General features: G+C 47.5%; 1 protein-coding gene and 1 pseudogene across 1 annotated transcript in view; one reads left to right on the top strand and one right to left on the bottom strand.

Moving 5' to 3' along the window:
* The window catches only part of LOC131909817 (DNA (cytosine-5)-methyltransferase 3B), a 40,570-nt gene that overhangs the window by 10,813 nt on the left and 3,271 nt on the right, over positions 1 to 26,486 (bottom strand). Inside the window, exons 2-16 of the mRNA XM_059261672.1 lie at positions 15,532 to 15,709; positions 14,924 to 14,985; positions 14,291 to 14,407; positions 12,043 to 12,168; positions 11,253 to 11,459; positions 10,464 to 10,622; positions 8,154 to 8,261; positions 7,168 to 7,312; positions 5,048 to 5,170; positions 4,861 to 4,905; positions 2,816 to 2,895; positions 2,448 to 2,560; positions 1,868 to 2,054; positions 931 to 1,015; positions 300 to 445 (exon numbers count right to left, since the gene is read on the bottom strand). Coding sequence (XP_059117655.1) covers positions 300 to 445; positions 931 to 1,015; positions 1,868 to 2,054; positions 2,448 to 2,560; positions 2,816 to 2,895; positions 4,861 to 4,905; positions 5,048 to 5,170; positions 7,168 to 7,312; positions 8,154 to 8,261; positions 10,464 to 10,622; positions 11,253 to 11,459; positions 12,043 to 12,168; positions 14,291 to 14,407; positions 14,924 to 14,985; positions 15,532 to 15,703 — 1,875 coding nt within the window. The 5' untranslated portion in view covers positions 15,704 to 15,709. The remainder of the gene's footprint in view (positions 1 to 299; positions 446 to 930; positions 1,016 to 1,867; positions 2,055 to 2,447; positions 2,561 to 2,815; positions 2,896 to 4,860; positions 4,906 to 5,047; positions 5,171 to 7,167; positions 7,313 to 8,153; positions 8,262 to 10,463; positions 10,623 to 11,252; positions 11,460 to 12,042; positions 12,169 to 14,290; positions 14,408 to 14,923; positions 14,986 to 15,531; positions 15,710 to 26,486) is intronic.
* Positions 25,513 to 25,762, top strand: LOC131907899 (small ribosomal subunit protein eS21-like; annotated as a pseudogene).

The following is a 26,486-nucleotide window of genomic DNA, read 5'->3' as shown; positions in this document are numbered from 1 at the left end:
TGGGGAAAGCATTTAAAAAAAAAAATCAAAAACAAATGAAACAAAAAACACCAATTCTAAAATCATCCTTTGCCACTAAATGTTTGATCCCAGACACCTCGATGCTCATGTTTTAACAGAACTACAGAATCTTGAATTATACCTCAAATTGCCCTATTTCTTAAGTGTCCACAGCTTCCACTACCTGCAACCCTGGACCTGAGGGATGGGGACAGTATGCCATGATATCAGGGAAAGTCCAGGGTATAGAAGAGGGATAAGTAAGATGAGATGAACCCCAGGAAAAAGGTCACCCTCACATTTTTCTTTGTGATTTTCCTGACGTCATTCACATATTTGATTTGGCCTTCATGCTTAACGGTTCCCACAGCGATGGACTCTGAACAAACTTCGGAGGCGACGTACTTTTCCACTTTGATACCCAACTCTTTGAGCACCAAGTACCCTGTGAGGGATCAAATAGAAATGTGAGGACAAGGGGAATGAAGAACCATCCCCTCACTCCATCACTGTCACTTCAGAGTAGCTGTGTCAACTCCAGGGGACCTCACAGCATCGCCCAAAGTGGCTGTGCTCACTCCTTCCATGTATGGGACATCTCACAAAATGGAAAGGAACCAGGATTGAGGAAGGTAGTTGTTACCGAACTGACCACAAATGTATTTATGTACACAGAAGGAAAAGTTTAAGAATCAAAGTTAAACTGCAAAGAGCTAAGAAGTATGTCCTTTTAAAAGGGGAGCGAGCACCCTACATGAGCCACAGCAGACCTGAGAGTGCTGTGCATGCTGATTCCTGTGTGCACACAAACAGGAAAAACTAGAAAGGAGCCCAGACTGAGGGGCTTGCCAGCAAGCCGACTGTCCTCAGCTGTCACAGGGGAGACACCTTCAGCCCGCCTAGAAGCTTCTTTCGTTGCCTCAGACTCACCTGTCGCAATTCCATCAAACAGGGACAGGACTCTAATGGGCCTCCTCCTGGCTGCAGGAATTGCTGGGTACAACTTGGGCGGCTCCTGCCAGATAAACAAAGAGAGTGACGCCTCAGCGTGTCCATCCATCCTCCTGTGCCCAGATGCTTTGATGGGAACCGGGAAGAAAGCATTTGCCACAGGCTGGCCATCCTGTCCTTAGGAGTGACAGCCGCCTCCTACAGACACACAGAGCCAAGGCCTCTAAGAACAGAAGATCAACTCCTACAATGTGGGAGCAGCTGCTCTGAACATTACGTCTTGTTCCCTCCTCAGAAGGCAATGGAAAGAGAATTGTCGGCTAGAGGTCTCGACCAGCAAGGGCTCTCAGGCTCTGGCAGGCATAGGCTCTGTGAGGTAGAGATGGAACCTTGCTGCACATTCCCAGCTGCCCTTGACCTCACTAAATAGGCTACCCTTTAACTCATCACAGAGTTCATGGCTCAGCTTTCTATGCTGTGATTCCAGCCTTTGTTTCTATGCCTGTTACTATAATTATCTTTGACTGTTTCAATACAGGATCTCACTATGTAGGTAGCCATGACTGGCCAGGAACTCACTATGTACCAGGCTATCATTGAACACAGAGATATGTCTGTCTCTGTCTCGTACATTCTGAGATTAAAGGCCTAACTCTTTTTTTTTTTTTTTTTTTTTTTTAGTTTTTCGAGACAGGGTCTCTCTATGTAGCTTTGCGCCTTTCCTGGAACTCACTCGGTAGCCCAGGCTGGCCTCGAACTCACAAAGATCCACCTGGCTCTGCCTCCCGAGTGCTGGGATTAAAGGCGTGCGCCACCACCGCCCGGCTAAAGGCCTAACTCTTGCTTTTACAGATGCACAGGATTCAGATTCTCGGGGACTGTAATCGCATGGGACTACACAGAGCCTATGGCTTACAAATTCTTCGAGGTCAGGATCAGTAGTGAAGAAGTCTTGCAGGCGCATGTTCCAATCCTTCCTGCGCCTGAGGACCCCATGGCAGCGCTGTGGGAGGCACATATAGCAGCTCCAGGGTTCCTTCAGCTTGGCATCCTCAGCTGTCCCTGTACCCACCAGCACCTCCAGACACTCCACACAGAAGCACCTGTACCAGAGTATCCAGAGAGAATGGGCATCAAGGTTACCAGACATTTGTCATGCAGGCCCAGTTAGATCTCCTGCCTGATGCTCAGCCTCCAGCCTCCATGTGTTTTGAAATATAGGTTAACAAACCCCTTCTTGAATATGGATCCTTCACACTCCCTTCAGATCTAGAGCCTTTCAACAGAAACCTCACAGGGCTGACCTCACAGGCACACTGACCTGAGTCCAGCACTATGCATCAATGCAGTTCATGCCCGTGAGCACCAGATTCCAGAGACTATCCACTGGGTGCTCATTTTCTGTTTGGTTTTAGCTGCCTAAAGACTGCAGGAACTGTGAGGTACAGCTGCGCTCTGAGGCCCTCTTGTCCCGCCCCCCCCAGAATGACACTCACCTGCAGCAGCTCGTGTTGCTGCACAGAAGCAGCTCCCGGCCCTCGCAGCACACGGTGCAGTAGGACTGATAGCCGTCCTCGTCATACATGTAGAAGAGCTCCAGGAAGCGATCCTGACCACCAGAGAGAAGCACGTGAGACCACAGACCTGACCTCAGCCAGGCCTGGCTAGCAAGCTGGCTGGGGCCCTAGCTGGTGGCCTGGCATGCCATGTCATTGGAGGGCCTTCTCTGCTGCAGCACCTGTCCCCCAAACAGGAAGTAGGGGGATGTGCCCTGGGAAGCTGTTCACTAGTGCCTGGAGCAGGAACAGGGCTGGGGGTCTGGACGGGGAAGGATGTGACAGGAGGAAGAGGCAGGAAGACTCACCCGGCAACTCTGACAGAGCCCACCCTCAAAGAGGGGGTGGAAGGACACAGGGTTCTTCCTACCGCAGGACAAACAGCGGTCTAAGAGAAAGACAGGTGTCAGAGTTAGGGAAATCAAGGGCCTAACATCTGCTGATGAAGGATGTTATGCAGGACAGTTCTGAACCCCTGCCTAAGCCAGCACTGTGTCAAGGACTTTATTCTATGTCCAATGTGTTTCAATGTAACTGTTACTTTTGAACCCCCCCCCCAAAAAAAAGGAGTCACACATCAGAACAGGGTTTGCAAGGAAGAAGAACAGCGAATACTGTGAAGGAAAGAAATGAAACTGACTGCCTTGAATACTTCTCATTTGCCTAGCACGGGGACATCAAATATAGGCACTACCGGTGACTGCAACCAGCTTTGCAGATGAAGAGACAAACCCTACCAATGAGGTAGCACTGATGCGTCTTCAGACCCCCAGGTGTCTCCTCTACCTTGAAACAATCAGCATGTTTCAACTAATTGGATGCTATACCAGTTCTGAATCCATTTGTTATTCATGCAACCTTTATAACCCAGCAAATGGAAGGAGATGTAGGGGTACTCCTGGACAGCCTGGTCTGCATAGTGAGTTCCAGGACAGCCAGGGCTATGTAGAGAGAAAGATAGGTAGGTAGGTAGGCAGGTAGGTAGGTAGATAAGAGTTAAAAAGTATATATTAATAATGGTGACCAAATCTGTTTGACTGGGAAGTGGTGGGTGAATTCTACATGGGCGGTGGGCACACATATTGTCAGAGCCTGGTTACATACCAGCTTTCACAGGATGAAACAGATACAGTGCTATGCCTCTTACACTAATGATTTTTGCAGTGTATACATGTGAGTGCACAGTTGCACAGTTACACATATACAAACTGTGGAAATGATAGTTTTATTTTGGGTTTCTCATACCATTTTTGCTTGGTTTTCTGCTCACTGTGTGTGTGTATGTCTCTCTCTCTCTCTCTCTCTCTCTCTCTCTCTCTCTCTCTGTGTGTGTGTGTGTGTGCGTGTGCGTGTGTGTGTGTGTGTGTGTGTGTATTCACACTGTATGCTTGAATGAAGACATTCCCACAACACATGTCAAGAGAACACCATGGACCTTCTCCTCTACCTCATGGGGCACAATGTATGTATCACTGCTGTGCCCGGACACTACCCTTCCATGGATTCTCTTGTATTGACCTGCCGTCTATCTCCCTGCAGAAGCCCCAGGACTGTAGAAGCTGGCTTAGTTATTGCTGTTGTGGGAAAAGAATCTCAGGTCCTCACACTTATCCGGGAAGCACGTTACCCTGCACGGTGTTAATGAAACCTTGCTGGCAACTCCTCTCTGTCTCAACAGGCCCATGCTACAGGAACAAACCAAACTTTTAGGAAACTATTTCCTATAGCATTGACTCAGTTTATGTTCCCCCAGACATAGGTCAAGAGGAAAGGTGGCAACTCTTCTTGACTAGGAATTGTAGATAGTCTTACTACAAAGACTTCTCATGCCCAGCTCGGCTTTTTCCCATGGTTTCTACAGGAATGCAGCACAGGTATTGTTTCAGCCACAAGCACTTTACTGACAAACATTTCCCAGGTCCAGGGACGTAGTTTCTCACCCAATACTAAGTAACTGTCACTAAGGACTAAGGGGAATGAAGTTGTGAAGGCAAATAAACAGTTTCTTGAAAACTCAAAACGCCATTAGGTTGATTCTGAGCCAAAATGAATGCAAGGAAAAGCTGTTACCAGGACAATAGCAAAGTAGTTCATGGAAAGCTCAAGGTACCAATGTTTGGCCAAAATGCCAGAGCTCCCATTGTCCCATTCTGTGACCTCTCTGTTCAGTAACCTCAAGGACAAAATCAGATTACTTGGCCTAATGAATTTAGGAACTAATACACAGGGAGGGGGACTAGGTCCTGACCTAGGACAATGCACAGGGCACTGGATTAAACCCATGCAGATGGTCAAAGTCAGGCTAAGGCAGGCCTGGGGCACCCCTGAAGGGAGGGCCAGGAGACGACAGTACCTTCCAGATTGCCCTTGTTGTTGGTGACGTCAGAAGCCATCCGTTCTGTTGAGGAGAGAGGGACAGGTGTGAGGAGGTGGGGAAGTCTCTCCTTTCCCACACAGCCGTGTATCTCTGTACCCCACAGAGGACCTGCTGCTCCTGGTCCTGCACCATGCATGGCCAGACCTTTCAGCACCCAAATCACCTCGGCTCTCGTCATCCTCCCCTCGGTCTTTCCCTCCATAGCTGTTTGTCTTGAGGCGCTTGGGTGTGGGACAGTACTCAGAAGCGGCAGGGTCATTGGTTGTGCGTCTTCGACCTTTGTTCTCTGGAGGGGAAGCAGACGGATGTGACTGAAGGTCTAAGAGACAAGGCAGGCCTAGGACAAGACCATGCTTTGTCTGGGATCCAGCTGCATCTAGAGCAGAGGACAGTGATGGGTGTCAACAACCCCGGAGGGGAACCCAGAGCAGAAGCCAATTCAAAGTTCCTCTCACCCGGGAAGCAGGACAGACTCGTGTTCACGGGGTTTACACATCTGAATGTGTAAGAGAATCCATCCTTCTAGAGCCTGCCCAGAGCACATGCTGGACCACAGCTGGAACTCTGAGGTTCCTACAGTGATACCCAGGACAATGCCCAGTGGGAGCATACAGCTACTGAGTATTTGAAATGTCAGGAGGGACAGGATTTCACACTGAAAGTCTGGTCCCAGTTATGAAGTGAAGCCATTGATTGGTCCAATTATAACTTAAACAATGGAATGTATTTTAGCCAATTTTGTAATATTAGTCAATGTGCATTTAATAATCAATTACTAATTAGGTGATATCTATTAACCAATATATAACTCAAGACATCACTAAAAACTGAAATATTTTAATTTTTATAATAAGTAATAGTTTAAAAGTAGACTAAATGTATAATTATTAATTTCAGTTGTTCCATTACTAGAAAATTATTGATTTTTTGTATTGCTGAGTGATAGTACATGCCTTTAGTGATAGCATTCAGATAGCACAGACAGGAAATTCAGGACTACCCAAATCTACATAGAAGATTCTAGAACAGTAAGGGCTATAGTAAGACCCTGCTTAAAAAAATAAATTTTACTGTGGCTTACATCCTAGTGTTTTTATATTGACTCATAATACAAAGGATTACATTTGACTCCTCCAACTAAGGAAATAATGTTTTATGCTGGGACAGGGTTTTTCTGTGTAGCTGCCTGTCCTTGAATTAGCTGTGTGGACTAGGTTGGCCTCAAACTCAGAGATCCACATGCTTCTGACTCCTGAGTGCTGAGATTAATTAAAGGCATGCGCTGCTATGGCCTAGCCAGGAAATGAAGTTTTAAACCCATCAAAATCCATAAGGAAAGCATGTGTAATGACACACTCCTATCCCGAAATCCAGCCTGGGGTATATGGTGAGGCCAGAAACAAAAACACGGCCAGCAAGATGGCTTTGTGGGTAAATGTGTTTGCAGCTAAGTCTAGCAATCTGGTATGACTACCAGTCCCAAGAGTTACACTATACTCCTGAACACTGTCCTCTGATCATCACACGTCTCCAAACATAAATAAACACAAAAACAAAGACAAATATTTAAAACACATCAAAATTCCAAGAGCTTTTGATGACAAAGTGACCACTGCCAGTGCTTATGTCATTAATTTTAAGAAACAAGAGAGGAGGTGATAATCCAAAGAGTGTAGAAGGTTGGATGTGCACCCATGGTTAGCCCGAGCGTACGTGGGGGGGGGGGGGAGTGAGGGGACTTGATTCTTCTCCAGTGAGGACCGTAGATGCCAAGAAATCGCAGGACAGAGCAAAGAAAACAGAACCTTCAAAGATGGCAAGGGAATACCGTGTCTCCTGGGTTCTAAGTTCCTACTGCCTGCACGACGCACCTTCGACTTATTAACCACTTTGTCAGAAAAACAAAACAAAAACATTGTATTAGATATAGGGCTGTTCAGGTCCATCATTCACTTCATTGTGTTGAATCAAGAGTATATTCAGGGAGATAAGAAACCTGTCAAAATGACAGGTAGCCAAATTTATTTATTTTCATTTTTTTTATTTTAAAGAAAAAATGGCCACAAAGGTAAAGGTTGAATTTGGACTTGTGGAAAAGATTAATTGCACACCGGAAGCCTGACAAGGCAGGTAATAGCGGCCCTCAAGTTTTCAGAGGCTTTTAAGAGCCCTGGGATCCACAGGGCACAAGTAGGCCTTGCTTGAGTTGGCCCAGTGAGAGTGCTGGGGCTGCCAGTGTGGCTGAGGGCTATACCATCAGCAGTGGCATATATTCATTCCTACCTGGTTGTTTGTTGTTTGGTTTGAGGCCCTCAAGGCCAGTGGGCTTGAAGCCCCCATGGGCCCACTCCAGCATGGGCTTCAGCTGGTCCTCCAGCGACTCTCCCGGGCTGCTGGGGAAGGTCTTGCCAGCTCGCACCCTGGCTCTCTGCCAAGACACAAATAAAGGCAAAGTCTGTCCATGAATGGGACCAGGCGAATGAGGTATGTGCCAGGGTGAACCCAGGGATTCCTCCTGCTGGGGCCTGTATTCCCCAAACACTGGTGTCTTTCAGAGCTGGACAGCTATCCTTGGGGTGTTATGTGACAGGGGTCTGCTTGAGGGTCAGGTTAGGAAACAATAGAAAGGGGGGCATGGGGGGCAGATATCTTTCCCTATAGGCACCAGACATGTTCAGATCCCTAGAAGAGATTGATTAAGCTGAGCAATTATGATGTAGAAGCTAGCCTCAGGCTGTTCCATCCCCATCTCCAATAGCTTGTCTGCGAAGACCTTTGGATTAAGACTTCTGAAGGGATGTAGCCAAACATCCATTGTTTCAAGGGCCAAAAGAATCTGTACATATTATTTAGGCACTTGCCTAATGACATGACACAAAGGTTGGTAGAGTTATAGGGAGGGAGCGGAAGAGCCTGATGATGCTGAGGAATAAACAAATGTCTACAAACATTAAGAGAAATCTAGGTAGTACCTCCTCTATTCCTCGAAATCCTGTTCACAGGTTGGTAAAAGGCCCTCTTTAGTAGTATGACTACGTGACCACCCAAGCCAGGAGTCATCCTGTCACACCTATTTGATCAGTATTAGTGACCCCCTTGGAACCAATTTAACCCAGTTGAGTTCAGAACCCATCTTTCCCCATTCACTTTCTTGGTGCCTCAACCTCCAAGCCAGTCTTGAAGGACACCTTCTACCCGCTTTCCCTCAGCCAGTTTCTTCGTCCCTGCCTATAGGGCGACACCCTATTTAACACCCACAGCCATGTTACCTCCAGAGTGTGGTACATGGCCTTCCTGTAAGAAACCAGCTTATTGAAGGTGGCCAGGTTAAAGTGCTGGCTGAACAGCCCCAGAGCCATGAGTTTGTCCGCTGAGACCTAGGAGAGAAAAACGTAACTATGATCGACCCACACCTGAGCTTAATGTGCACTGGTTCATCCAGAGCCCAATCTAGTGAGAACTTACAGATGCCAGTACTGAAAAATAAAGGGCAAAGGAGAAACGGCACACAGAGCAGATTTGGCATTGAGCAACTCCAGATGTGGGTAAGAAGGATAATTGGATGTCTTCCTGAGTGATAACGTTGACTCCCAATCGGTAAGTTCCCACCTTGCACAAGCTGAAAATATGCTTGAGTTCTTAACACTCACAATGACTGTATAACTTATGTTTTGATCATTAAAGGCAAATTGCCTTCTGCCAATGCAGAAATGAATTGTGGGTGGGATTCCTAGTGAGTGCAAAGATAAAATGAGGTGACTCAGGCTCCTTATCACAACTGTAGATAGGGGATGTGCAGGAGGCAATGCTTGCTTTCACACTCAGCCCCATCTTATGCTCAGAGCCTCAACTCTGTGGTGTGGCCACCATGGGTGACAAGGAAGTGCCAGCTGTTCTAGCCAACATGCATAAGAAAGAACCCAGTGGGTACTACATTACAGGCTCTGGGCAGGTCTTGGCCTTCCTATAATCCTATCATCGCCATACTACCCCTTATTGCCATCTGACCGTGTCTAGAAATGAGTCCATTATGTCTCAGTGGATCAAAGTAATCAAACTACAATATCCCTGTAGTTTGATACTTTAAAGACCAGCATAGGACCGGGCAATGGTGGCACACGCCTTTAATCCCAGCACTTGGGAGGCAGAGTCAGGTGGATCTCTGTGAGTTTAAGGCCAGCCTGGTCTACAGAGCTAGTCCAGGACAGCTAGGGCTGTTACACAGAGAAGCCCTGTCTCAAGAAAAAAGAAAAGAAAAAAAAAAAAAAAAAAAAAAAGGACAGACCAGCAGAGGCCCAAGTCACAAGTCCTACTGCTCCCTCTGCTGTTGAAACAGGACAACTGCATGTAGTCTCTCAGATCAGATTTCATTACTCTTACCCAGGGAAATGTAGGATACATAGAAACACAATTTGTAGGAAAGAAAACTTGAATTGAACCAAAGTCCTAAATGCCACTTCAGTCTTACCTGCTTGCTGTATCTCAGGAACTCCTTCCTGTCTATGGCTGGGCATTGACCTAACACTGACATTTCTAAGGAAACCCCAGGAAATCCATTCTGCATCACTCAAAACAAAATCTTTGCAGAGCACTAGACAATGTTAAGGGGTTAAGAGCACAGTGGTTCATCCTCTAAAGGACTTGGGTTAGATTCCCAGCACCCACATGGTAGCTCAGGACTGTCACTAAGGCCCAGAATCAAGATCCATGAGATCTACAGATCTGAAGTCCTTCTTCTGGCCTCCCATGGTGTACAGAAATACATGTAGGGAAACACCCATACTGGTAAAAACATTTTAAAGCAGATCTTGGAACATGTGTTTAGCAGTGAAGAGTCAAAAGTGGGCTGATGAAATGGGGGAACCTGTCTTGCACACGTGAGGTACATGGGTTGGATCCACATCACTTCAAAGACACAAAATAAAATCTCTAATTTAGCCCCAGAAGACTCTCATTAGAAAGGAAGACTCATCTTAAGTTGCTAAAAGGAAGATTCATTTTAAATTGCTAATACTAGAAGTTCATACTGTCTTTTTTGTTTTAAATGAGACAGGGTTCCTTTATGCAGCTTTTATGTGTAGACAAGGTTTGCTTAAGGTGTTTCACAATACCCGGGGTGCGTGTGTGTGTGTGTGTGTGTGTGTGTGTGTGTGTGTGTGTGTGTGTGTCTACCCACAGAAGCCACAGTAGGGCATTAGAAACCTGGCTCGGGAGTGTGGGCAGCCAGATGTAAGTGAGTTACCTTTCTAAATGCTTTCTAAATGCTACACCATCTTCCAGTAGACTAGTCTCAGGTATGGCCTCAGGCAGCAGACCAGGCAGATCTGAGTTCAAAGCTAGACTATTGTACATACTGAGTTATAGGCCAGAGGGTTACACTGAGACCCTTTCACTAAAAAAAAGCAGCTTATCTCTGACCCACAAGCAGGCATTTAAGACAAGTAACCCAAGAAGCATTTTTCTTTACTCTGGTCCCAGTGCAAAACTTAATGCATCCATGTACAGAAAGTTGAGCTCAGAGCCACCCCCAAGAGAAGCAAGGCCTCAGGTATAAAGAGCCTACCTTGCCATGGCCTCACCTCAGAAAACTTGCCGTCACCAAACCACTGTACCCATCGCATGCCGGGCATGGCCTGGCGCTTGGAGGTAGCTTTCCAGGATACCACCATGGCAGGCCACCAGGAGAAGCCCTTGATTTTTCCCCACACGAGGTCACCTATTCCAAACTCCTTATCATCCTGGAAGAACCAACAGAACGAACTGCAGTCACCAAGGCAGGTGAAACCTGAGAAACCTCCCTGATCACGGGCAAGAAAAAAATGATGGCCATAAAATGTGATGCGTAAGTTTGAGAAATCAATAGCTCAGTGGTACATGCAAAAAGATGTCCAGGAAAAATAAGCTGGTTTTTATATACTCCCAGCATTCAGCAGAACAAGGATTTGGAGGTCATCCTTGGCTACACAAAACCTTTTTTTTTTTTGGGGGGGGGGGGGAGGGAGACAATGTCTCACTATATAGCCCTAGCACGGAACTTCTGTAGATCAGGCTTGCCTCTGCCTCATGGGTTTTATGATTAAATGTGTGTGCTATAAAACTATCTTTTAAAAAACAGAAATAAAATACCAGGTGGTCCTGGCCCACACCTTTAATCCCAGCACTTGGGAGGCAGAAGGATCTCTGTGAGTTCGAGGCCAGCCTGGTCTAAAAAGTGAGTTTGTGGACAGCCAGGGCTGTTATAGAGAAACCTTGTGTTAAAAAAAAAGGGGGGGGGGCGTCATTTGGTCACTCAATAATTTTTACAATTTTCTCCCCCCCCCTACTTTGCATGTGTGCAAACCTGGGCCCAAATCCCTCCTCCGTGGTACCTGATACTCTGTGCTGTCTCCACCTTTGCTATCTGCATCCAGCTGTGTAACATCCATGCCCTCCTCCTGGCTGTCCCGGCTCAGGTCAATCGATGGGGTACTGCTGCTCTGAGGTGTCACTTCTTCTATGAGGTCAATGCTGGGGTAAGGGCTGGCAGGGGATGACCATGGTGTGCTTGCTGAAGACGATGCTCGACGTCTCCGAGACTACCGATGGAAGGACAAGACAGAGACCCAGTGAAGCAAAGCAGAAGGGGGCACACAAACAGTATCCCCCAACCAGTTCCCAGAGAATCAACAAGAACGAGAAAACAAACCAGCACCCCAGAAGACAGGTTTACAGGGACAGGAACTGGCAGTCATTGGACCCCAAGGCAGAGAGAAGACAGAATAAACAGAGTGAGTGCAATGACAGGTTACGACCAGAGGCTCTGAAGCTGAGCTCAGAGAGGGGGGTCTCTGGGGAACTGACTCCTGTACATCGGGAAACAGAAGTAGGATGTGCTGGACCTGCTGGAGTTGCCTCAAGACAGCAGGGAAAGACACAAGAGACATGCAGAGTAGACGCCAGTGGCTTTCAGCTCAGCTCCAAGGGGGCCAGAGACCTGCCATTGGGAACTCCTGCCTCCTCGAAGTGGTTCCAAGTACGATGAGTCAGAAAAGAAAGTAGGAAGCCAGACCCTGGAAGGCAGGTGGAGTGAAGGAAGCAGAGCTGTGTTATATACACACAACAGGCAGTTCTGTGCAAGTGAGTGAACAGGCACATCTTGCAATCAGAGACAGGACCAACCCTGGTAGCTGGGAACTCCACGGGGTACTCCTGCACATGGTGGCGGCCCTGGCGGCCTCGGGTGATTCTAGGGGAGGCTCTTTGCCTCTCCAAGCTGGAGGTATTGTTGCTATTTCGGGTTCGCACCTGAAAGTAAGAAAGGATAAACACTGGGCCGTAGGTGACTGGATGCAGGAGGTCAATAAGGGCTCCCAAAGGGATTGAGCCTTAAGGAAGCCTCAGGCTGACCTGCTGAAGTGAAGAAGACAATTGGATATAAACTCAGGGATCCCTTTAACGAGGACATCTTTGAAGGAGACAATCACACTGTCCCATGTCACAACACAGATCTGACTACCCAAACTGGCAGCAGCAAATAGTGATTAAGCAATTGTTTGCCTTAAACCGGTGGTTCTCAACCTTCCTAATACTGTGACCCTTTAATACTGTTTCTCGTGCTGTGGTGACCCCAATCATAAAAACATTTCATTGCAACAGTTACAAATTGTAACCTAAATATCCGATATGCAGGATATCTGATATAGGAGCCCTGTGAAAGGGTTGTTCAGCCCCCAAATGGGACACAACACACCTTAAGTCCAGTGTTAATCCAAAAAGCTCAAGCCTAAATACTGGCTTATTTAGGAAAGCCCTGGATGGGGCAGTTCAGGAAAGCCCTGGACGGGGCAGTTTAGGAAAGCCCTGGATGGGGCAGTTCAGGAAAGCTCAGCTTTCTCAGAATGGTGTGAACCAGCCTGTTGCCGCCACTTATTCAAATTCTCAACAACAGTTGATGGTTAGTCACACGTGGCATTCATTGCCTGCCTGTAATCCCAGCATTAAAGAGACTGAGGTAGGAAAGCCTGAGACCCAAATTCAGTCAAAAAGCAGCGTCGAACTAGAATCTTCTCCTATGTGTAAAATGAGAAGAGTACAAATTCATAGAAGGTGATATTATTACAGTTGCTGCCATGCGCTGAACTGACTTGCTGTGACTTTCCATTTCAATAACTCTTTGTTTTTTGTTCTGACTGGCATATGTTTGTTTTGTTTGAGATAGCATATCACTCGTCTCTGGTCAAGGGTGGATTAGAACTCACCCATTCAATGTTTTCTTGAGCCAGGGCATAGAGTAATGGAAGAAAATGACTCACATAAGCAACAGGCAACTCAGTCATCCACCCAGAAAACTACATATCCATCCACGGTGGTCACAAATGAATGTGTTATCTCTCACAGCAAAGAAATGGCATGTTGAATAAATAAAATACCAGCAATGACTGAGGTTAGCAGATGTTTTCCAAAGTCGAAATCATTTGAGAGTTGTGAATATAGCTAAACTGATAGAATGCTTATTTCATATAAGCTCTGGGCTTAAGCTGCAGCCCACAGATAACCAGGTGTGATGGTGCATGCCTGCAATGCATCACTCAAGAAAGGTAGCTCAGAGGACTATGATTACAGCCAACCATGTCCTGTAAGACTGATTCTGCCTCCAGCTCCCAGGCTCCAGTGCTGCAGGAGCGCCACACACCCAGGCTACAGCTCATTCGCTGGCATCAGCAGGGATCTTCACTTAACCCTGATCACACAGTGCGGGTGAAGATACAGTCCGTTGTTGCACTGGTGACGTTAATTCAGTCCCCTGGGGTCTTAGCAGGAAAAGCAATGACTGTGAAGGCCTCCTCAAAGGAATCGTAATCAGAAAACGTTGATGATAACCAATAACTAAGTGGTTTTGTTCATTAAGCTCTTGGTGCCGTGTTCGGTGTGTCAAACGGCCGTGGCTCATCTGCTCTTCACTCTTATCAAATGTCATTTTTACCTTGAGGTTCAAGTTATGATCTGAATTATCCAGTTGTGGCTAAGGGATATCAAAACTTAACCAAGGAGCTCAGTGGATTAGGGGACTTGCCGAAGCCTGCCAACCCTTGAGTTTGGTCCCTGTCATCTACATGCTGGAAGGTGATAACCTACTCTTCTTTTTTTTTTTTTTTGGTTTTTCGAGACAGGGTTTCTCTGTGTAGCTTTGCGCCTTTCCTGGAACTCACTTGGTAGTCCAGGCTGGCCTCGAACTCACAGAGATCCGCCTGGCTCTGCCTCCCGAGTGCTGGGATTAAAGGCGTGCGCCACCACCGCCCGGCTAACCTACTCTTCTAAGTTGTCGTTGACCTACATACATCCACCACACAAAATGTGTGCAAAATTTTTTCTGATTAAATGGCCCAGGAACGGTGGCAGGTGCCTGGGCTCAGCAGGTGGGACTTACAGCTGGACTTTCAGAGGGTGACCTGGTCTCCTTGGTCTCACGCGTGAGCTTTGGCATTACAATGTCAGAGCCATCCCCATCCTCTGTGTCATCGCCATCGCCATCTCCTGTTGAGTCCTGTGGTAAGGAAAAAGGATGAGCTAAGGGAATCAATGACACAGAAGCATCATTAAATTGACATTACCCTAGGAGTCCCCAAAATACATCCTATCACCACCTGGTTTTGCTTCAGTGAAATTTCACACCTGCTAATCATATGTTCACAAATCCAAATTGGGTTGAATCCCAGGCCAACAGCAAGTTATGGAAATGCAGAATGCTGCCTGCCTGGCATCCTCAACTTATTCACAGCACGTGTGAGAAGACATGGGACATCCTGGCTTACAGTGACATCCAGGCCAGCCACACACTGTCTCAAACAAACCATAACACACCATGGCCAAGGTGAGCCCACTCCAGAAATGAGTGAGTTTTGTTCTGTTAGTACACTCACTGATGATAGACATAATTGCAAACACACAGGAAGGTTTGAATAAAACACTTCCCTGTGGAATAAAGAATTCCATTTGTCTTATTTCTCATGCAATCAAAACTGAAAGAAAGGTGCAAACCGCGGAAGAGAAGAGACGGTACCTGAGTGTAAGACAGCAGGCTGGAGACCTCCCTCTTTGACAGCCGGGAGCTTGATCTGCGGCCTGTGAGGAAGAGTCAGGAATCCATATTTGCAAAGTAGGACAGTGGTCACCAACCTGGAGAGTGTCCTTGCTAAAATGCATCCTCAACAGTCTGTCTGGGGCCAACTCCAAACCAGTCATTTTAGGAAGCCAGTGCCCCTCGTGATCTCCGTGACGACACAGGGCAAAGGGACACACACACGGCCTGGTTTATGCCTTCCTCTTCACAAGCTAGCCCATCCCTTCACAGCCCATTCCATGAAACTGGTTGACACTGGCTGCATTTCAAATGTTCCCATGTGGCCTAGTAGCTCTTGGGTTGAACAGGAAAATAGGCCACTTTTATCCATTCAGAAAGTCCTAATGGACATTGTAGATGTCAGGGACAGTACAGGGCTCCAAACCAGTGGGGAAGGACTTTTGGGGAGTCTGTGAACTTCTAAGAGCAAGAGGCAAGTGGGCAGCATCTCCTGATCATTATGAAGCCCATATCACCAGAAGAGAAGCAATGAGCTGTCTCCACTGAGACCGGTCATGAAGCTGCTGTGTCGGAGCTTTGACACCCACCTCGGCTCTCTGGTGTGCTGACCGCCTCTGTGCAGATTGCCTCCAAGACTGGGGGTGAGGGAGCATCCTTAGTGTCTGAGGACTGGTCACTGCAGTTCCCGTTGACGATGACACATTCCTCACACCCACTGGCACCCTCTTCCTCATTCAGATGTCTGCTGTCTCCCTTCATTGTTTCCTGTGGAAGAGATCAGGAGAAATGAGGGCCTGAGGGGCTGCACATTCTGTTTCACACCACGGTTCTCCATTCCCAGCCCAAGAGACCCCATGGCCCACTCTCAGGATGACATCCTATGCATGTTCCCTTCAGACTTCTCCCAATAGCCTGCCTGCTCACCAAATTTGGAGGCTCAGGTCTTGGTTCCATGTGGCTGGCTAGGTGGATGCAAAGCCCCTGATGCCAGGCCCCAGGACAGAGCAGGAGGATGGTGCTAAGGCTGGGGTCTGAGGCTAGGGCTGCTCTGCAATTGGCCCAGCTTCTAACAGTTCCATTTAGGGCATGCTTGCCTGGGCCTGCTTGAGCAGCCTAGGTTCCCATCTGTCCCCGGCCCTTTCTCCCTGCTCAGCTTCTGCAGAGCCTCAAGAAGCCAGTGCACTCTTTTCCCTCATGCCCCCTTTGTTTGCTCTGTCTCCAGGTCTCCTTCCCTCTGACCCTCCTCTCAGACAGGCTTCTCTCCTCTCCATGGCAGCATAAGCCCCACCCCAGCCCATCCTCTGGGGCCCATTGGTCAGTTGGCCTGTCACTCATTCCCTCCCTCGTCAACTGGAGGTGAATCCCAAGTTCTGAAGGGAAGGAAGGATACAGGGAAGGCGGTGGCAAAGGGCTGTGGCGGTCATGGGGAGTGACAGCCTGATCTGCTGTGGCCCCACTCCACCTCCAGGACTTGGTCTTCCCATTGCTGTCTCTCTAGTAAGCCAGCTGGGACAGTGAGCCAGGTCCTCACTGATGGGTCCCTAGGCTTGTGTGACCTTTGCCCCGGCTCACACAACATTGTGGGTACCAGTTAGGCATGTGTACATGTAAGAACCTGTACAAGCCTTTAATCCCTACACTCTGCAGAAGCAGATGGATCTTCAGGCCACACAAGGCTACAGTGTAAGATCTTGTCTCCCAAAAAAAAAAAAAAAAAAAAAAAAAAGCAGAGACTGTAGCTTCCTAACAGCCAGCTGTGAGCCCATTCTAGAATAGGGTAGTGGTGCATCAGGAAAGAGCCGAAGTTTCCACACAATGCAGCATGCTCCCGACAGCAGAAACACCGGGGAAACTGAGGAAGGGTTGAGGGCAGCCTGGGACACAGGGAGGTGCTGCCTCAAGAGAGGAAGGATGCCGAGGATGTATTTCAGTCCCAGTACAGTGCTTGCCCAGCACTTCAGGACCAGAGTTAGAGGACGGTCACTGCAAAACATCGTGAATGTTAAATAGTGACCCGGCCCTAAGCTGTAAAAAGGAAACAGTAGACTAGACAAATCAGGTGCGGGCGAGGGAGACGGCGGTCAGTGACGGTGCCTGCCAGGAAGACTTGGAACCTGATTTCCACGCCCAAACTCACATGATGGAGCGATGCCTGCATGTTCCTGACAAATGCAAGCGCCTGTGTACACACGAGTAGATAAAAAAATTAAATTGTAGGCCAGGTGTGGTGGCGCATGCCTGTAATCTCAGGACTCAGGAGACAGAGGCAGGTGGATCTCTGAGTTCAAGACCAGCCTGGTCTGCAAAGCGAATTCTAGGACAGCCAGAGCTGTTACAACACTGAAAAACCCCGTCTTGAAAAACCAAAACCAAAACAAATAAATAATTTTTTTAAATTAAATGGAAAAAAAAAAAAATCACACCAAGGGAGGAAATACAGCTAGGTTAACAGAATATTTGTACAGCCAAACCTTTAGGGAATTTTTCCTACCATGAGAAAATTAAAGCTATCCATGGTTATTTACATCTGTAATCCAACAACTTGGTATGCTAAGAACAATAGCTTCATGGGTTAAAATCGAAGCTGGGCATTGATGGCACACATGTTTAATCCCAACACTTGGAAAGCAGAGGCAGTTCAAGGCCAGCCTGCTCTACAGAGCAAGTTCCAGGACAGCCAGGGCTACAGGGGAAAACAAACCAAAAAAAAAAATGTCAGCCTGGGCCATAGTAAAATCTACTTGAAAACTATAACCCCAGCACTGAGAAGGCAGAAGCAGGCAGATCCCTATGAATCTGAGGCCAGGCTGGTCTACACAGCAAGTTCCAGGCCAGCCAGGGCAACATCGTAAGACCCTGATAAATAATTGTAAAAGCTTGAAAAAAGACTCAGTGGCTTGCCACTCTTCCTTCCAGCATAGTGACTCACAGTCCTCTCTGTAACTGCAGTTCCAGGGGATCTAACAACCTTTGGAGTTACTGGGCACATACACCAACACTTATGCAGCCAACACACCCACCAACCACAATAAATCAATCTTTTTAAATAACAGGATTATAAGTGAGTCTAGAATCCAATATAGACAAAAAGGCTTTTATACCCTCAGGAAATGACAGTGAAGTTTGCTTTTTCATTGTATGACAGACAGGTTCTACTGTTTCCAAGAATTCCTAGACAACGCAGGCTGGCTTTGAACACCTAGCCGTTACTAGTCTCAGAAGTATCAGACGGGAGGCATGAAGTAAGCGCGGCTTGCTTTATGACCCATGCTCCTTCAAGTGGTGTGTGTTCACCCTTGACACGGAAAATATGTTAACTACAAGTCTCAGGCATGAGAACTGTATGATCAAGTAACACACACACACACACACACAATCTGTTACTGTTTGGTTTTTCAGTTTATTGTCCTTTGTTTTTTGTGTTGCTTGTTTCTTTGACACAGGGTCTCTCTGTAGCCCTGACTGTCCGGTTCAGGACTCAGAACTGTCTGCCTCTTTCTCCTGAGTGCTAGAATTAAAGGTGCGCATATTGGGCTGGAGAGATGGCTCAGTGGTTAAGAGCACTGACTGCTCTTCTGGAGGTCCTGAGTTCAATTCCCAGCAACCACATGGTGGCTCACAACCACCTGTAATGAGATCTGGTGCCCTCTTCTGGCCTGCAGGGATACATGCAGGCAGAATACTGTGTACTTAATAAATAAATAAATCTTTAATAAAAAAAATAAAGGTGCGCATATTGTCGTAAGTTTCTGAGTTTGAACTGACTTGACAGCCATCCACAGGCATCAGGTTGCAGCAGGCCTGGAATAGCACTCATCCCCTCTGTTCACGCTGTACAGCCCAAGGAAGTCACTCACCACATACAGTTCAGGAACTCTGCCTAGAGAGCAGTTGCCCATCTGGTTCCCTTGCTCCTGTTTCACTCACCTCGAAAGGCTATCTACCCAGAGAACCTTCTAGAAGCAGCACCTAGTGCTGCTGCCAGAGTACAAGATATGCTTCTTGTCCACCAGGGGGTGCTGTGTAGCTCAGAATGAACAGGCCCTGTGGCCCCCAAGGGTGTATCTGTGATTTACTCAAGGGAGAGCATACTGTCCTCTGTACTTGCCTAAGGAGGAGCACTCTGCAAACTGGGCATGTGGACCTCATTACATCGCTAGGCCAGAGCCAGTCCCTTGGACTTGATATGCAGGCATTAGCTACAGTCTCAGTCTCAGGCTGAACCTAACTAACCTGCTCCGCCAGGGTTTTAAACTTTATCAAGATCCTTGGCTGATTAATCCGTACACTAAAGATCTGCTGTTCTTACACAGACAAACAGAAGATGAGACTCCTCTGCCTGACACGGCCCAGCGCTGGGACTTGTTTCTCAACACAAGGACTCTCTGGGCTCCCCACAGACTAGGGAAGTGTCTGATCCAGTCCCATCAGCGAGGCACCATGACTTGGTAGAACAAACTAGCTGACTGTGGCCAGTTCCTGAGGCCAGAAAGGCAGACGTTCAGGAAAGCTGCTGGACTGTGTTCAGGAGGAGCATTTCCCCCCAGACCACATCAGTGTCACTAAGTAATCTGAGTGGCCTGCCGTGAGTGGGAGGCTGAACCCTAGTGGGGTGCTTGAGGATTCACTCCCTCAAGGCACACCGTCAGGGGGAGGCATGCAGTCAGGAGCTGGGGGTGGAGTCGGAGGCCTAAAGCAAGGACATGCATGACCTCATGCAGGGTCAGTGGTGGGTTCTCACACAGCCTTGGACTTCAGTCCCTCAGACGGGCCCTAACTGGGTCACCAGAAGCCAGACAGGAGTGTGCCCTCTTCCTACACAAGTCCAAGCAGACCTGCTGCCCAGCGCTGACAATGATTAACTACCTCAGACCTTCCCCTAGGGCATCATGAGCAGTGTCTAGGAAGCCAGTGTCTGAAAGGTGGGCAGCATACCTTCCCAAAAGCACATCAGTATCCCACAAAACTCCTGCCTGGACCCACAGCCAGGGCCTGGAAATGAACCCTGTCATTACTGCCCATTACCTGGGTGCCTGGGGATGAACTGTACAGGGGAACTGTCCGCTTACACACTGGGGCTGGAAATCACTCCGTTGTTAAGAGCACTTCTCTGGCAAAGCACATGGGTTGCCCCACAAGGTGCCTTACAACTACCATAATTCCAGTTACATGAGATCTGACTCCTTCTTACATCCTCCCAAAATACTAGGCAAACTCATATTGTGCACACACACACAGTGAGTTCCAGCCCATCAGGTCTACATGTTAGACCATGTCTACAAAAACAAAAGGGGAGGGAGGTGTCGGGCTGAATATATAACTTAGGTAAAGAGAACTTACTTGCCTAGCAGTCATAGAGCCTGGCACCACCCAAAAAATTAGTTCACCCTCTGGGATTGGTATGTAATGCCAAACACAAATCTCTTCCCAGGTATCTCATTTTGGCTTCTGGCAGTTCAAAGCTAGCATTTCCTCAGGAATATGGCCCTTATCATAAGCCAACTAACTGCTTTATCTACTGTGATTTTCTAGTAGGGATGCTAAACTGGCTTCCTTCCCAGGGGAGGTCCTAACTTCATAAGGGACTTTCCAGTGAGGCTAACAGGCTACCACACTAACTTGTAAAACTGAACACAGGTATAGTGTTCTCAGGTCTCTGCTGTATGTACCCTGAACACAGCACATGCATCCCCCACTGCCAACCATCATGGAGGAATTAATTAGGATGCCAAAAGTAACATGCCAATTCTAATGCCCAGGCAGTCTAGAGCACATACATGCCTTACTAATGTTTCTGGGGACAAGCAGACAGACCCCTTAAATGCTATTAAGGATGCAGTCACCCCGGGGCTTGGGGTCACTCCATGGCTCTAAACACGACCTAGTGTTGTGTTTACCTTCCCAAGAGTGACCACCTAACCTTGGGAGCAAAGGTAACCTCTAACTGTTTCCCAGAGACTGGGGTCCAGCATGTGACTCAGGGGTGGGCAGCAGTGCAGGAACCAGGTCAGAGGAGAGCAAATGCAATGTGGCAGACAAGAGGGATAAATGACACCCCCAATTAGACTCAAGAGAGGGCCCAGGAACCTCAGCAATGAAGCGGAGAGTTGATGGGAGAGGTGATGTCATCCATCTCCTCCAGTCTGGCCAGCAAAACAGCTATTCCATAGCATCTTATAATGTTAATTGCATTCATCAAACCTCACTGACAGGAAGGAGGGTGTCAGGGGCATGAAGGGAAAGTAAACAGAAGTCTGTGTCTCACCTACATCCCCAGGACAAAACAAAGGGAAGTAGGAGAGGTTGAAAGAGTATCACCTGCCCCTTTAAGAAGTTCCTGTGTAGGGGCATTGACAACCCACAGCCTTCCTGAGTGTCTTTCCCCCTGCCCGCCCCCCCAAAAAAAACCAGCAGACATGCTACTTTTTACAGGAGGATGTAAGATGTATATGTACACTATAGCTCAGAGGAAGCAGAGCCTTGTCAGGTTCACACAGCTGCAAGAGGCAGAGACTCAGGCCACTACAGTTCTTACAAGGCCTGGGAACATGGCAGAGCTATAATTAACATTTGTGGGGCCAGAGTGGGCTCAGAGGCTAAGTTACTGTTTGTTGCTCTTCCGCTGGACACCCTTTTCTGGCCTCTGAGGATAATGCATGTATGTGGTGCAGACATATGCAGACAAAACACCTACAAACATAAAAAATAAATCTTGCCGGGCGGTGGTGGCGCATGCCTTTAATCCCAGCACTTGGGAGGCAGAGCCAGGTGAATCTCTGTGAGTTCGAGGCCAGCCTGGGCTACCAAGTGAGTTCCAGGAAAGGCGCAAAGCTACACAGAGAAACCCTGTCTCGAAAAACCAAAAAAAAAAAAAAGAAAAAAAAAATCTTGACTAAAATAAATAAATGCAGAGCTGGTTCATCATGTAAAAAAAGCCACCAAGCCTGGCAATGTGAGTCCAATCCCCAGGAACAGAAAGGAGAGAGAGCAAACTCAAGTTGTCCTAACCAAAGTGTGCTATAGCATAGGTACACGGGTGTGTGGATACTTACCTATCATTTTGAATTTACGGGTCTGTTTTGGTTTTGTTTAGGTTTTTGAACCTGGTACTCCCTACGTAGCCCAGGCTGGCCTTGAACTCAGACCCACATACCAGTGTCTGGAGTGCTGGGATGAAAGGTGTGCCATCATGCAAAAGAGGAAACCCATTACCCAAAACAGTCGTGCTACCGTGCTGAGGCAGAAGCACCAGAGCTCATCTTAGAATGAAATTCTGCCAAGTTCCAAGAATCACATCAGGTTCCCTTCATGTTCACCTCACACATCAGCATATCATTTGTGACAGAAGTGGCCCCTGATGGACACATACCTAGCCCACACACTGCCTTGGACACCAGATGTCCCTGAAGCCAGCCATGGCAGTGTATGACTAAAATGCCAGCACTTCAGACAGAGGCCACCTGGGCAGTACGGTCAGATCCTGTCTCCAACTAAGGCCAAGTGCTCTTCATCCTGTGACTCAGGACTGCCCAGGACCTCAGAGTGCCTGTAACACCCACCATTCAAGAACCTGAGAAGTATGACAAGCTCAAAACACCCCAGGGCTACATAAAAAGCTGGCAATTTTTTCGAGGGTGAGGCCAGACAGAATGCTCAGTGGTTAAGGAGCAGTGGCTACTCGTGCAGAGGATTCGGGTTTGTATCCCAGGTTCCACTTGGTGGCTCACAAATGCCTACACATCTCCAGTTCCAGGAGGTCTACTGTCCTCTCCCGGCCTCCATGTACATTATATACATGTGGTACATACATATATGCATACAATAAAACACTCATACACATAAAATTTTAAAAATCAGGGTTAGCTAGAGAGATGGCTCAGTGTTTAGAAGCATGTATCGAAGGGCAGTAAAGAGCAGCTCTGGCTAGAAGGGGCCATGTTAAAGTAGAAAAACTTGCACCTCACAACTCATGTTATTCTTACCATATGCAGTAAGCCATACTGCTCTGCCTGTTCTTTTTTTCTTTTTTGTTTTTTTTTTTTAAGATAGGGTCTCTCTGTGTAGCTCTGGTTGTCCTGAAACTCGCTCTATAGACCAGGCTGGCCTCGAACTCAGATATCCACCTACCTATGCCTCCCTGAGAGTGGCATACCATCGCCCAGCTCCTGTTTTCTTCCTCTAAGAGTTCACAGCTCCAGGACTGGGCCTGTAGTTCAGTTCTTGCCTAGCATGAATACATGTATGAAGCCCGGAGTTCAATCTCAAGCACCAAATAACCCCAGGCATGGTGGCACACACCTAAAATCTACCTCAGAACCACTTCAGAATTCTCACTGCAGGAGACTCAGAAGCTCAAGGCAATCCTCACCTACAAAAAGAATGACGTTAGTCTTGACTACGTGAGACCTTGTCTCTAAAATATAAAAATAAGAAACTGTAAAAAAGTATGAATGCCACAATTCTAGCACATGGAGGCAAGAGTATCAGAAGTTCAAAGTCATCCCAGCTTCAAGCCCAGCCCCGAATACTTCAGACCCTGTCTCAATAGCAATAAATGTATGTGCACCATGTGCATGCCAAGTGCCCAAAGCAGGGGTTGGGTCCTCTGGAACTGGAGTTCCATATGGTTGGGAGCCATCATGTGGGGGAATGCAGGTCCTCTATAAGAACAAGTGTTCTTAACCACTGAGCACTCTCTTCTAAAGGCGGCAGCGTTACGTGGGGAGAGAGGTTCAGATTTGTCCACTTCAGAGCCCTGAAACAGGTCAGCAGGAAAAGTGCTACTGGTACCAACCTACACTGGAGTGTCTTGATTTAATACATCTCGCCAGCAGCTTTTTGGATGAAGCCAGGTTGAGGCAGGGGTTACTGGAAAGTCATTTCCAATGGATTCCAATGCAGAACCCCCTCCAAGCTATCCCACACCACCCCTGTCAGTGGTACCGCTGAATGTAATCCTGGCTGACCTGGAACTCACTATGTAGTACAGGCTACCCTAGAACTCCTGAAGATCTTGTCTTAGCCTCCTGGAATGCTGAGTTTAGAGACACCACTTTTATCTATTAACACACTGTGAGAGAAATAACTGCTGTGACCACAAAGAAATAGTGGGCATCTCTACTACACCCAAGACAGGAGAAAAGCAGGGCCAACACTTTAGGCCTTTAGTAATCTTTTAGTTAGGACACAGCTTCCTTATGTGGTATCCAACATCACCAGTCAGTGTGGGAAGCTGCTGAGGCTAGACCACCCACTTTTTCCATGGCTTTAAGGTTCCCTCCCCAGGCTCCTTCCTTCACACCTGCAGAAAGGCTCCACTATCCATCACACAGTGCTCCCTGCTTGAAGCTTGGGAAGTCAGGCAGGGATGTTGGGGTTGTAGTTTTGATCAGGGAATAGCTTAGCTAAATAAAATTTTCACTGAACCCATGAACATCTACAAACAATCTGTTAAGAAAATTAGTTTTGCTGGGCGGTTGGTGGCACATATCTTTAATCCCAGCACTCGGGAGGCAGAGGCAGGCAGATCTCTGTGAGTTTGAGGCCAGCCTGGGCTACAGTGTGAGTTCCAGGAAAGGTGAAAGCTACAGAGAAACCCTGTCTCGAAAAACCAAAAAAAAGAAAAGAAAAAGAAAATTAGTTTTAACAAGCCGGGTGGTGGTGGCACATGCCTTTGATCCCAGTGCTCTGGAGGTAGAGGCAGGTGGATCTTGGTGCGTTTGAGGCCATCCTGGGCTACAGAGAAACCCTGTCTCAATAAACAAACAAACAAACAAAAAAAAGGTAGCTTTAACAACAGTAGACAAAGGCCAGGTGACCCTGTCCTTATGACTGCTCAAAGATTAAGGAAGGTAAGAAGGACAATGGTGGAGGCAGAGGCAGGCAGATCTCTGAGTTCAAGGCCAACCTGGTCTACAGAGCGAGTTCCAGGACAACCAGGACAAAAAAAAATTAAGGCAGGTAATAATTAGTGGACCATCAGAGAACAGAGGCAGATTGGGCAAACAAAGCCAAGTTCAGACCCCAAACTACAGTTTCTGTTGTAGGTCCCTGAGCACAAATAGAGAATTCACTCACACATTTGCTCAGGCTTTTCCTAAACCTTGTTGCCGTCTGCCTTTGGTGAAACCCAAGTTGTTAAAAAAAAAAAAAAATCCTGTCCACCGCTTCCATTCACCTCTTCAAGTTGCTAGCTTGAGCGAGGATTTCTCATTAGGTCCCTGGGGTCAAGTACTTCAACTGCATGATGCTTATGCACCAATGCCCACTGTAGCAGCTGAAAACACCAGTACAATAATCCATTCATGGCGCCCGAGTGCCAGGAAGCAGTGATGGCTGTTGGTAATGTCACCCCAAGCTGGAGTTACAGTCCCAGCACTGGCCCAAGCAAACACAAGAGGATACCAATGTGGCTCCTTGTCATGGAAATGAGACTCCAGGATTGGCTAGACTTTCTCTCTCCCAGGTACCCTTCCTCAATTTGTTGTTGTTGTTGACCTTCACACGGGCTGAGTCCTAGACAAGAACACAAGAGACTAACATCCTTTCTGTGCTCCCAGTAACCAGACATGCAGACTTACACCTGCGAGTTCGTGGACCTGTACATGCCGCAAAAATGCTCCACAAGCAACCATATCATTGTGCCAAGGACCACTCATCCATCCAGATGAATGTGGCCAAGGTTGACAGGGCCACAGGCCGGTTTAACGGCCAGTTTAAAACCTACGCTATCTGCGGGGCCATTTGCGGCATGCAGAGTCAGATGATTCTATTCCTGGACTGGCTAAGGCTGACAGAACTGTCTCAAAGAACTTTTGACCAAAAAGATCGGGAAATATTTGTCATAAATAAAAGTGAGAAAGTTTAATAAAAAAAAAAAAAAAGACACAAGAGACTAAACAGTCCAAGTCCCATATCTCAAGCAGAACTCTGGAAGAGCCCACTGCCCAGAAACAAAAACCTACTAGGAAACCGAAAACAGGTCCATTCATTTGTTGTCCCACCACACTTGGGTGTTTTTTTTTTTTCCTTTGAAGGGTGTTGCCAGGTCCAGATCAAACCTGACCAGGGCCTCATGTACCCTACAGCAGAGCTCCTAGGTCCCACTAACCATAAGCCCCATAAACAACTAGTCCCACTCAATAGAGGCAAAAGTTTAAACACCAAATGTTGAGCTGAGCTGGACAGTGGTGGTGCACACCTTTAATCCCAGCGCTCGGGAGGCAGAGCAGGCGGATGTCTGTGAATTCCAGGCCAGCCTGGTCTACAGAGTAAGTTCCAGGACAGCCCAGAGATACAAAGGGAAACCCTGTCTCCCCGCTCCCAAAAAAAAGCTAAAACATGTTGTGTGTGTACATACTACAATGCATTAAAGCCAGGGCCTCACGCTGTCCGGGGAAGTGTTCTACCATTGAACTACATCCTCAACATTTGACTCCTCAGAGTCCTTCCTTCTATTAACTTCAGCATCTCAGGAATTAGCCAGCAATCAGCTGCTATAAAACCAACTCTATAGAGAGAACATGGGAGGCTGGGGCACGGC

Source organism: Peromyscus eremicus, chromosome 4 (assembly GCF_949786415.1).
Source record: "Peromyscus eremicus chromosome 4, PerEre_H2_v1, whole genome shotgun sequence".
NCBI classification, from domain to species: Eukaryota; Metazoa; Chordata; class Mammalia; order Rodentia; family Cricetidae; genus Peromyscus; species Peromyscus eremicus.
This window is presented reverse-complemented; position numbering and strand designations above follow the sequence as displayed.